Source organism: Acipenser ruthenus, chromosome 15 (assembly GCF_902713425.1).
Source record: "Acipenser ruthenus chromosome 15, fAciRut3.2 maternal haplotype, whole genome shotgun sequence".
In the NCBI taxonomy this organism is placed as follows: domain Eukaryota; kingdom Metazoa; phylum Chordata; class Actinopteri; order Acipenseriformes; family Acipenseridae; genus Acipenser; species Acipenser ruthenus.
The window spans coordinates 26972349-26985441 of record NC_081203.1 but is presented as its reverse complement, the minus strand read 5'-3'; the positions used below and the strand labels follow the sequence as shown (position 1 = coordinate 26985441).

Genomic DNA, 13093 nt, shown 5'->3' with positions numbered 1-13093 from the left:
TGTGTAAGTTGAAAGAAGTTCTCACAGGCCATCTAAACTGTGTTTAAGTGACTTACCAATACTGCAAAATACGTATGACTGGTCCCCACAGGAATATAACAAATATGACTTCTAAACAACGTTTAAGACAATGACAGTCATAACATGTTGTGCCTATGGTTCATAACACTTGGACACTGCTGAACAACTGCTTTGGTAGTAATAACAAACTGTTAACTTAAAAAAAGACAACATACCTTTGCTGATATGAAGTGATGCCCTGGACGTTTTGGGGGTTGCCATTTGCAGTACCGGGGACTCTTCCCACCCCGGGACCAGCTGGCACTCCACCGGCTCCTCCACCGGCCGCAGCCGTCACCTGAACACTGAAATCCGGGAAGATTCTGATCATCCCCGCTCCAAGAAACTAAACACGAACCGAGTCTGTGTGGATATTTACAAGAATAACAGCCTTCCCTCCAGCAGAGCAAGTCACACCACAATCCCATTAGTGATGGTTACCAACTCTTCAGCCATTATACGTCTTGATTTCAGTTTAAATAAAAGGGCTAGTGCAGCTTTCAAGATGTTAACATTGATGCCGATTTTTCAGCGTCTCAAAAACAGCGTTAGTGGATTCAGTCGAGAAATTTAAAATGGGTCTTTTAAAATAACTTTACATGTCCTCAGATACTGACCTACTCCTGTCTTTGTATCTCAATTGAACTACCACTAAAAGTGCGAGTAATTTGCTGTGCATAAAGTTTTGCTATCTTAAATGAAGGTGTAACGGCGCTCTGACGTTATTTACCGTTTTTAATGCAACTCAGCTCAGGTATAAATAAATTATATAATACTAATGTATTTTAGCAAAACAGAAATGTATTCTGTGCATGATTCCCTTCTGAAATACTGCCATTTTTCCAATTAACCTAAGTACCGAAATGTTACCATCTGAACTACTGCTGTGAAAGTGATACTTCTACATATCAGATTCCCAAATCGTGTTTTCAAGCTCCTAATTAATGATGACTATTCTCAGTGAAAGTTTGTAATTAGGTGATATAAATAACATCAAGCTAGCTTTCTAGTTGTAAGGTTTTTTTAAAAAAAAACGACTGTGCTCTGCCTGCTTTAGTTGTAATGTGGTTGATATGTTCCCCTCCTTTCAATTTTTTTAAAGGTACCGCTATCGTTTCGTCTGTAGCAAAGTGCAATACAATGTTATTGTCTCCGTTCCATCATTTCGTCCTCTGCTCCGCAGTACATCCAGCATTCAGTGTATTTATTTTTTTATGTAGCGTGAAAATTACTGCGTTTTAACACATACGAGCTCTCTTTGTGTGTGTGCGGCAGTGTAGCTGTGCATGCGCAAATATTTCTTTTTGAATTAGTTCAAATTTAGTTCTAGGTATCAGTTAACTGGTTAGTTCAATGCTGCAAAATGATCAATTTCCCGTCTGATATGTCCTAATAAAGATGCCGTTCTGTAATGTGAAATGGTGCAATTGAGAAAAATAATAAAAAGAATAATAATAAAAACATGCTTGCGCATTAATTCTTATAGTTAAACGTTACAATTGTATATGCTCTTTCTTAATCGGTTCTCACGTGCTTCGCTCTGTGCTGCAGTATGAATTTATGTCTATGTGATATCTCCTTTTGAATTGTTTCGCTAAAGCTGTTGTGTTATATTGTGCAGTGGTGCGTTTGTAAATAGAAGCTGTTGCTGTGTGAATTCTCCCAGTGAAAGTGTTGTTATGTGCTCTGATGTGCAGCAATGCCATTCCTCTGTGTGAGGTGAGGCGCTGAACTTGGCCGTAGCTGCAGCTGATTAACTGCTTCGAACAGGCAATCCCCAGAGCGCGCGCCGCCCCTTTCCAGCCAATCACAAAGTGACAGGAGCGCGCGTGAGCGGCGACGCTAGTTAACCCCACGAGGTCCGTAACACAACGAAATTCAGTCATATTTACCACAGGTGTAATGTATTTGTGTGCCAAGTAAAGTTTGTAACAGTAATACGTATTCTATTATGGTAAATGATATATTGGAATGCATTACTCGTTGCACTTTTTAAAATCGCCAATATTTAAGTAATATAGACGGTGGCTTTTCCATTTGTAGAATTGTTTTTCAAAAGTTAGCCTACCAATTGCTGAAATATCTGTGCATACGTTAAAAAGCAAAAACTTACACTAGTTAAGTTCATACGTGCACTACTCCCATACTTGGATCAAATAATTCCCTAAGGTCGTGTTTTCTTTCTTTTATTCTATATTTTGCAATCTATCGCCACCTATGCCTGTCTATAATAATGCTGTTATTGTGTTTCCAAGGATATCTCCCCGAGCATCCCTGTCATTTCCATTTTAAGGTTCGAGTTCAGACTCTGTCTGCGTTACCAGCTGGTGAAGGTAGATGCGTGCTGTGCTGGCGCTCTACATAGTTGCTTTCCTTTGATACATCAAGTAGTCACAGCGTGAATTATGTATCAGGTGAGTTTCACTTCAATACCGCCGCCTACAAAACTCAGTTTTTCTGTCGATCTTGCATTGTCATATTTGGAAATGGGTGATCAAATATATTTAATTATAAAAAAACAAATTTAAAAAACCTTACATTTGAACTACATTTATATTCTATGTCAGATTGTTTGTAACATATAACAAAATATAACCCATAACATATACTGCATTTATGCATTTGTTTTCCAATTATTTACCCAGGACAAATCAAATAAATATACATTATTTATCGTTTAGTCTTTGTTTTCCTTCTTGGCTACATGTTCTTTCTTCTAACGTTTAGTGTTTATTTTGAAATACAACCTTAGGTCAGTCATTTTAATAGGTTGGCCTTTTTGTTTTAAAAAATGGTTACTTTGTTGCACAATGTGTACACAAAAACAGGAACTTTTTTCATGAGAATCTTTTAGTAATTTACTTTACCGGTAGCTTGCTCTTTATAAAGATCGTAGACTAGAATAATGACTGTAAGTGAGAATGTTGTGGATCCTTTCATTTCAGTGCCTGCAACACTGAAAGAATATACATAAGTCAAGGTAAGTTTGCTGGTAGTATTCTTGGAAAGCCAAACATTTGAACCTGAGAGCAATCCAGTTTTGAATTGTCAAAATAATTGGACAATGTTTGTATTCGTCATAGGATGGATGAGGATCTGTATTAATTATACTTTAAAATGGAAATTCAGTGACTGAATTGTGTGTGTGTGTGTGTGTGTGTGTGTGTGTGTGTGTGTGTGCGTGTGTGTTAATTGTTAAACTAACTGACTATCAAATAAATATTTATCTAGTGTTGATTATGCAGCCCTCCAAATGTACTGTGTCCAGTAGACCCTCCTAGTATCCATCTTACTGCCCAATGTCCTGAATTCCCAGCAGCCTGTGGAACACTCTCCAATAGTTGTGTCTCCTATGAGCCACGTTACTCACATGATTCTAGCAACCAGGACATGTGAGTGAAAGCATAAGAATCCAAATAATTACTTAAAGTAAGCTGTAGATTTTGAATTGTTTAATAATATACATTTCTACAAAATAGATTAAAAAAAACAAAACATTTTATATAAAGCCAGATTATTTTATTACAGAGAATGTAATACACTCATCATGCAAATTAAGTGAGATTTAATAAATCAATGAATACCTGCAACAGCTATACCAGTAATATCTGGAAAGAACATGTAGACTACAGTGTTTAAATTGAAGAGGGGGAAAACACTGGAATATATATATATATATATATATATATACATCTTAGAAAACAGTTTCTGTTCTGCTACTGAATACATAATGGAATCAAATAAATTGTTATTGAAGGTTTAACTGGGCCCAATGCAATTAGTTTAATTGTTTATCTTACTTACTTGTTGATGTGCTTGTATCTGGAGGGTCTGTGTGTTTCTCTGCAGCTCTTTCTGAAAATGTTTTAGACAGATTGAGGGCAATTTCATAAGCTCATGCTTACCACTAGAGATTTAAGATTTACTACTTTTTTTACCAAGGAAAAAAAAACAGTTTATAGTTTTAACTAAATTGACTTCCTGTGAACAAGAAGCTAAGTATGTTACTTCAGTTTCTTCAGTTATTTAGAACTGTATGAGACAGCGGCACTAAACAACAACTATAATCACCCAAAGTTTAAATATCCACAGTTTTACATATTACAGTCAGGGTCAGTTGTGTACATAACACACAATGTTTGGAGAAAAAATATTTTGTCAACTAATTATTATCAATAGTATGATCTCACCATTTAGGGCTGTTCATACTGTAGCTACAGTATGAACATGCCTGCATTGTACAGTACAGTATTACAGGCATTACTAACTGCTTGGTTTGGCAAGAGGACTGATAGCATTCCTGACACACAATTTCTCCTGTTGACATGTCTATCCCTGCTAACACAGGGCACTTTGGGTGCAGAAACAAACAAACTGGTATTTGCAGACCAAACAGTAAGTTTGTAAGATGTTCTTGGGAAACTTTGAAATGGAACACTCCATATTATATGCTTTATATTTTAATACTGGTGTTTGTAGCCTGCTCCAGAGTTTGGGCCCTCTTTCAAAGCAAGTGGCTTATTAATTATTATTATTTTTATTTTTTTTACAGTTGGCGAGTATGTCTCCTTCTGAGATGTGCCTGTTACTGTAAAGCTTTAGTTAAGGTTAATGTTTCCTTCTGTGAGAATTTGCAACAGCAAAGGAGAGAGTGTGTTGGCAATGAACAGTGCTCTTTATCGAGTGTGGTTGAAGTGGGAATTTCTAAAAGATAAAAGTGAGTGCAGCCAAAGGAGTGGGTGCTAAGGGACTCATGTTTGGTCACAAGACAATGTTATCACTGCTGCTTTGCCCTTCCAAAGGAAGGCTGTTGCCAACAGCAAACAATAAAAGCAACATCAATCTTTCAACTGAATACAAAGACCCAAAACAGAAAGTCAATTAAATATATATATATATATAGATTTACATCTCCCCCTCACCCACTGGCAAATTAGGGATTTACACTAAAACAAAACAAATAAATAAATCATTGAAATTTTTTTTTAATTTTCTGCAGCAGTCGAGTTTTCAATATAATACCAGCCTATAGTATAGAAACCTGAGCATAACAGTGAGCGAACCACACAGTTAATAAAAGTGGAACAAAGTGTACATGCACGGCCTGGTACAATAGGATACTCTAAAAAATCTATGTTGTGCCAAAATCTCTTCCTAATCACTTCTCAAACCTTTGCCCCATTAGTACATAACAACTGTATTACTGTTGGCCATTAAATTACGATTATTAAACTGCAAAATACTGGCTTTGAATCTCTTGCCGTAAGTTGGTTTAGGAATCAAACTCAATCAAAAAGGGGTTCCTCAAATCAAAAAGGGGTTCCTCAAAGTTCAATTCTTGGTCAGTCCAATGTTCTTAAATATTCCACATTTCATTGATATAATCTTCTTTGTCAGTGGACATTGTTTAAGCGAAATCCAACACAACCTTCAAAAAGACAACAATGCCTTGCAAAATGAAATACTAAATAGCAGGTTGACTTTAAATACTATTTTACACTAAAACCATATTATTTGGATGTGCACCTAAATTGCACAATGTTAAAAGTAATCTTGCTCTTGTATCAACTGATGGCACTAGTCTTGAAACAGTGACACAATTTAAAAACCTTGTTTTTTGGCTTGATTCAGTGCTACATTTTGAATACCATATTGAACATCTGGTAAGTTAACCTGTTTTCTGTACAGACACAGGCAGTGTTTCTCTCAAGAAGGTTGTTCTCGATTGGTAACCCAAACGACATTACTGTGAACGGACTTGTGCTGATTCAGTATAGTATGATTCAGTATGAGTGCTTCCCATACAGTTCTGACAATGTTGGTTCCCATAGTGCTGTAAGAATTATACTGAATGCAGATTACAAGCAGCACCATGGTACTCTCTATGAAACTAGGATGGTTCAGTCTGGAGAACAGATGGCGCTCTCATTTTTTTCTGTTTAGTTTATAAGGTGTACTTTGGAAATTCTCCAAGTTAGAGACATGTAACTCTACCTATGTACTTAGATCAAATGATGTGCCAACTTGTAATATCCCCAAATTGAGATCTAACATGGGCCAACATGCTTTTCTATATCAGGCAAATCATCTTTGGAATTCATTGCCTTCTAGCTTTAAAACTGTCTATTCACAATACCTTTTTAAATCACTCATAAATATTTATTTAAAATCAGGGCTTCAAATCCTGTAAATAATGACTATGACCAGGATCATGTAAACAAATTATTTGCTTTTCTATGTTTTCATTTTGTATTACTGTTTTTATGATTGGTTTAACTGCTTTTGTCCTGTTTGAATGATTTGTTTTTTTCCCCATTGATTTTATAACGTTATTTCTTGCCAGGACCCCCTTGAATTTGAGATGAATATCTCCTCGGTTCTATCCTGGTTAAATAAATAACATTTCATTTTTTAATTTACCATTGTATGGTAGTGCCACTTTCTGCTACTTAAGATCATTTGGGAAGAGATTATTTTCTGTTATGGTGTAATGTTATAACTTTTGTCCTTTCCCTGAGATCTTTTATTACAGCAAGCCATCATTGTGCTGGATTGGTTTTTGGCAGATTGTGTTTTTAACCCCAATTGTGTCCAGTTGTGTCAGAGAAGCTGACACAAGAGCACACAAGTCTATATTTTATTTTTGTTTTGCAGCACTTATCTGGTTCCACTAAGCTCATTGATAAAATTAAAAGAAAGTCTTACAAATGATGAACATGTGATTTAGCTGTTCAATAGAACTGTTGAAATCAAATGCAATTAATTGGTACACCTAAGAAGAATTAAAATGTAATCATTTTTTGAAGGAGCATAAAAAAACCCTTTAATTCCAGATTTTGATAAGTTTAAAGTAATTTCACAAACAGGGACATATTTTATGGAGTTTTATTTTTCAACTTGTTAGCAAGAAAAAAAAAGGTTTCATTTGTCGACTCTTTTTCAAATTAGATTTTACTTTTAGTTGGGAGTACCAACCTCCCTAAAACTGAATAGGCCATCCTACAGCTTTAAACTGCTGCTTTCAAATGCATTGTCACTACAGATGCAGAATTAACCAAAAACACATTATACTTCTAAGCTATAATACCGTTTGAAATATTGCTTTAATGTTTTTGCAGAAGGCATGTGGGTGAGGAAAATGATGAATTAAATGCTGAAAGGAATTAGAGCTCCACATTCAAGAAAACTTTCAATATGGAAATGAATTATTTACAGGTCAAGTGAAAATGACATCATCATTTTTATTTATTTTCTATGATAAGCTCTGCATGCCCTTTCACACTGTTGTATGATTTTATATCAAATTGCTTCTTAATGTGGTTTGACGACATGCCTGAAATCCAATAACCTTGAATTACTTTAAAAGACATACTGTACATACTAGCTTTTCAAATTCAGTAATGGGCTCCTATCTAACCAATGCCGTTGAAAAAGAATATTAATCAAGGGTGAAATGCTGCCATACTGTAGATACTTTTTATTTCAAAAAGGACTCCCGTTCTTTTTTTTGGAAATCATTCTTCTAAATCTATCATTGGGTATTGTTTTTTTTTTCTGTAAATGTGTAGCAGGAAAACAACCAAAATATCTTACATTATTCAATCTACAGTCATGTAACTATATTTCTGCTCTGTATGATATGGAAAACATCTCTCTAGTCCTGTTTAGAAACTAAGAAAAATAAATAAATAAATACAATGAGAACATGGCTCGAACGACTCTACGGGGATTACAGTTTTAATGCTCTGGGGTACATGTGTTATTGCCCAAACCCTATACATTTTCAGGTTTCTCTTTTCCTAATTCCAATGTAATATTGATTTCTTTGTGAGCTTTAAATGGCTATTTCTGTTCTGAGATGATGAACTTGTAGCTGAACCATTATTTCATTTAACAGGTTTTACCAGGATAAATTACTCACTGAGACTGTACAAGTCTCATTTTCTGTGAGGTCCTGGGGCAGGAGGCTGTAAGCTACAACATAACAAAAATAGAACAAAATATATGAATATGAGAACAAAAATATATGAATAGAAACAACGGTAAGCAAACATATACAACATATCAATAGCAGTGAGTGTCTACAAAAGTCCCTCCGAAGGTTCAGTGATTATGTTTACAAACAAGAGCTGCAATGATTAAACAGTTTGCTTTGAGATTTATATAAGATCTAGGTAATGGGAATACCAAACCATAAGGCAATGACCTGGAGCTACTGTAGTTCTGGGTTTGGGGAGGAAGAGGAATTTCTGTTCCACACTTTGTAATGCTTTAAGGGTTTGGTAGCTATGCTAGATGCAATTATTTTGCTAATTTCATTGCTAGTTTCTGCCAATCAGGTTCCAAGTAGGGTGGTCATTATCCTCTGGTACGGTAGCTGGCAGCAGTACCCAGAATGCTTTGGTTACGAATCATTATTAGTTTAAGTATACTTCAGTTTTTATTCCTAATAGTCTTTCTCACGTTATAGAGAAGCCCTCTCCTCCATGTTGGCCCAAAGGTTCTTAATGGAGAAGGACTCTCTCTGACCAATCAGGAATGCAAGGGGGTCCCTACAGCTATGGCCAAAAGTTTTGCATCATCTAGAATTGTGTGTGTGTGTGTGTGTGTGTATATATATATATATATATATACAGTACTGTGCAAAAATGCTGTAAAGTAAGAATGCTTTCAAAAATAGACATGTTAACAGATTATATTTATCAATTAACTAAATGCAAAGTGAGTGAACAGAAGAAAAATCTAAATCAAATCCATATTTGGTGTGACCACCCTTTGCCTTCAAAACAGCATCAATTCTTCTAGGTACACTTGCACAAAGTCAGGGATTTTGTAGGCATATAGTCAGGTGTATGATTAAACAATTATACCAAACAGGTGCTTATGATCATCAATTCAATATGTAGGTTGAAACACAATCATTAACTGAAACAGAAACAGCTGTGTAGGAGGAATAAAACTGGGTGAGGAACAGCCAAACTCAGCTAACAAGGTGAGGTTGCTGAAGACAGTTTACTATCAAAAGTCATACACCATGGCAAGACTGAGCACAGCAACAAGACACAAGGTAGTTATACTGCATCAGCAAGGTCTCTCCCAGGCAGAAATTTCAAGGCAGACAGGGGTTTCCAGATGTGCTGTCCAAGCTCTTTTGAAGAAGCACAAAGAAACAGGCAACGTTGAGGACCGTAGACGCAGTGGTCGGCCAAGGAAACTTACTGCAGCAGATGAAAGACACATCATGCTTACTTCCCTTCGCAATCGGAAGATGTCCAGCAGTGCCATCAGCTCAGAATTGGCAGAAAACAGTGGGACCCTGGTACACCCATCTACTGTCCGGAGAAGTCTGGTCAGAAGTGGCCTTCATGGAAGACTTGCGGCCAAAAAGCCATACCTCCAACATGGAAACAAGGCCAAGCGACTCAACTATGCACGAAAACACAGGAACTGGGGTGCAGAAAAATGGCAGCAGGTGCTCTGGACTGACGAGTCAAAATTTGAAATATTTGGCTGTAGCAGAAGGCAGTTTGTTCGCCGAAGGGCTGGAGAGCGGTACACGAATGAGTGTCTGCAGGCAACAGTGAAGCATGGTGGAGGTTCCTTGCAAGTTTGGGGCTGCATTTCTGCAAATGGAGTTGGGGATTTGGTCAGAATTAATGGTCTCCTCAATGCTGAGAAGTACAGGCAGATACTTATCCATCATGCAATACCATCAGGGAGGCATCTGATTGGCCCCGAATTTATTCTGCAGCATGACAACGACCCCAAACATACAGCGAAAGTCATTAAGAACTATCTTCAGTGTAAAGAAGAACAAGGAGTCCTGGAAGTGATGGTATGGCCCCCACAGAGCCCTGATCTCAACATCATCGAGTCTGTCTGGGATTACATGAAGAGAGAGAAGCAACTGAGGCTGCCTAAATCCACAGAAGAACTGTGGTTAGTTCTCCCAGATGTTTGGGCCAACCTACCTGCCGAGTTCCTTCAAAAACTGTGTGCAAGTGCACCTAGAAGAATTGATGCTGTTTTGAAGGCAAAGGGTGGTCACACCAAATATTGATTTGATGTAGATTTTTCTTCTGTTCACTCACTTTGCATTTTGTTAATTGATAAATATAAACTATTAACATGTCTATTTTTGAAAGCATTCTTACTTTACAGCATTTTTTCACACCTGCCTAAAACTTTTGCACAGTACTGTATATATATATATATATATATATATATATATATATATATATATATATATATATATATATATATATATATAGGTCTTTTATTTAACATCATGGAATCAAAGAAACTTCAAAATGATATTGCAAAAGTGTACCGAAAGCCAGAATAGTAGTACAGTATTTCATGATTTAAATTTGTCAGTTTTTCATATATGGAAAAGGTTCAGCAGGTTTCAATCTACTTTATGAAGCAAAATTAGTTACATTTATAGGGGGATACAAACCTTTTGGCCACAGCTGTAGTGCAGCTCCATATGGAGAAGATGGCTGCTCTAAAGTTTTCAGAGTGATGGAAAGAGACTTTCAGAGTAAAGAAAAGAGAGTTGTAGAGATGTTTCAGAGTGGTACTACAGAGTCTGTCTTTTGGATATTCACAAAGAGCACAAAATATTCAGTGAGATACTTATTTTCAATGGAGGTCACTAAACAGTGCAGACCAATTACCAAATACCAGACAAAACAGATCTATCTTGATATATCATTTATATATATATTTTTTAATTATTCATATTTTAATTTTTTATCAGGGCCAATAGTTACCATTGTGGCAAATTCTGACAGTTTTTACTACCTTTAAATGTCAGTCTCTTAAAACCATAGTTAATAAGACCAGTGCAACTGTCAGAACAGAGACAACTGGATCGATCCAGATTCAAGGCTTCTGAGTTGAAAGCCAGAGGCCATAGAAATCTGAGGGTACATATTTTACTGCAGATATCGACTGGGACAGATTGTTCTTATTTGATCAAATATGAACAAAGTAAAATATCCCTTGTGTTTGATACAGTGTATGCTATGTACAGTACAATACTTCCAATATAGATGGAATTGGATTGTTCTTGTTACTATAGTAATCAAGATCAATAAAAGGCTTTATGCAGTTTTTACAGGTGAAAGGCAGAAGTACCCTTATATAATAAGTTCAAATTTAATCAGACCCCCACCAAAACAAAAAATACATATTGTGTCTGTATTTTATTTAAATATCAATACATGCGCTGGCATGCAAATTTATGGTGGAATGTTTTTATACTTATTTTTCAATCTTGAAATGAGGAAATATTTTAAAGAGTCACTAACAATTTGTGACTAATTAAATGTGATTAGTCCCAGATCATTAGTGACTTTATAAAAAAAAACTTCAAATTGGATATACTGTACAATAGTAACGCAGGCATTTTAAGATGTTATATTTAGTTAAATTCTGCTTTTTGACACTGTTGATAATGTGTTCCGGGAGTCCAAGAGATCCAGTTCAAATATAGAGCACTCATTGTGACCCACAGTACTTCCCTGTTTTATGGCACAAGAACACCCCCAATTCATTAGCAACAGTGTCAGAAATGGTATTAACATTAAAGAACCCCTTATTATTACACACTTGTACACTGCACCTTTAGAAAGTTTGATTGAATGCCAACTTAGAACAGGGAAATAACATAACAAAAATGTTCAATCAATACTGTAGTCTAATATTCCATACAGAATCAAGCTAAAAACATAAACTAAGACTGGATTATTCTACGACTTGTATATTTACTTGCGTATAAGAAAAACATCTACTTTCTTCTGTCATGTAAAAGAAGCAGTTTTTTTGGTGATTGCTGACTGCACTGACTGATTGCATATTTGTTCTCTTTTTGTTTCAAAGGTTCTTGCTTTATGGTAATTTTACTGACCACGTTCTGCAGAAATATCAAAAGCCAACAATGTTTGATGGGTAGTAATTATAATTCCACCTTGGTTCGATTCATTTGACCTTTAGAACCTTAAAAGCAATTTGCACACTGTATAAAATCGTATTAATTGCAGGGGTGGGGGGGGAAACAAACTTTAATTTTCCACTACTGCTCACATGAACAACAAACACAATATAGTTTCCTCTTTGCACTGCAGCACAATAACAGAAGTCTTAATCTTTTACTTTGACCCATATCTCCAGAATTTAAAAAGTGATCCTTTCCTTAAGCCACAGGGAGATAAGCATCGTTACACTTTGCATATTCTCCTACAGCTATGTGAAGTAAAAAGAGCATAATCAAGTCCAGGCTTTCAGATTGTCTTGATAGATTATTGACATAGATGATGTTGTGGTACATAATTTAAAGCACATTGTTAATGCAGTTCCTTGGTGTTTAATTGCTGTAATGCAGGTCACAGTATTCGCTTTTTCATTGTACAGCACTTTCCATGAGTTCTGATGGGATTTTGGCCAGCACGAAAGAGCTGCAAACCCATGTTCAAGCTCAGTTCAAACTGACCATCTTTACTAAATGTTCTTCATAAACAATGTATAATTTGGCACTACAGTAGTTCTGTACTAAGAGACAATGGTGCCTGATGGACGGCATTGTTTTTCATGACCTGTTTATGCAAGGTCTGCTTTTGATTGACATGGTGTTGACAAAAAACTTCCCCTGGGCCGATTTCATGATTGAAACCTCATGGGCCACCAGAGCTTAAATTCATCTTTGGTTGGGACATAATTCAGACAAGTGTAAGAGACATGGAAAAGCTCCCACTTGAGTTGATCCCCATTCCAAATCTTCTCTACAAGTGGGCATGTATAACAAGGTATGTATTCTAATCTGTCTTTTGAGCAACGGCTATCAAATGTATGTCTATCAAGGGACTAAACTGCGACTACAAGGTCAATTCACTGGTAACAATAGAAGTTGAGGCCTCAAGAGGGAAAGGTGGGTTACTGCGTTGTGTCCTTTTAACTGGAATATATGTTCTTTTGCCAATTGTTAGTACTGCTGGAGAGGTGATAATGTCAAAGTCCTGTGTAAATACTT

General features: G+C 36.2%; 1 protein-coding gene across 2 annotated transcripts in view; it reads right to left on the bottom strand.

Annotated features, from left to right (window-relative positions):
- The window catches only part of LOC117422277 (neuronal PAS domain-containing protein 3), a 237578-nt gene extending 235798 nt beyond the window's left edge, over positions 1–1780 (bottom strand). For both annotated transcript variants that reach the window (XM_058987671.1, XM_058987672.1), the window contains exon 1: positions 237–1780. In XM_058987671.1, coding sequence (XP_058843654.1) covers positions 237–391 — 155 coding nt within the window. In that variant the 5' untranslated portion in view covers positions 392–1780. The remainder of the gene's footprint in view (positions 1–236) is intronic.
- Positions 1781–13093: the final 11313 nt, after the last annotated feature.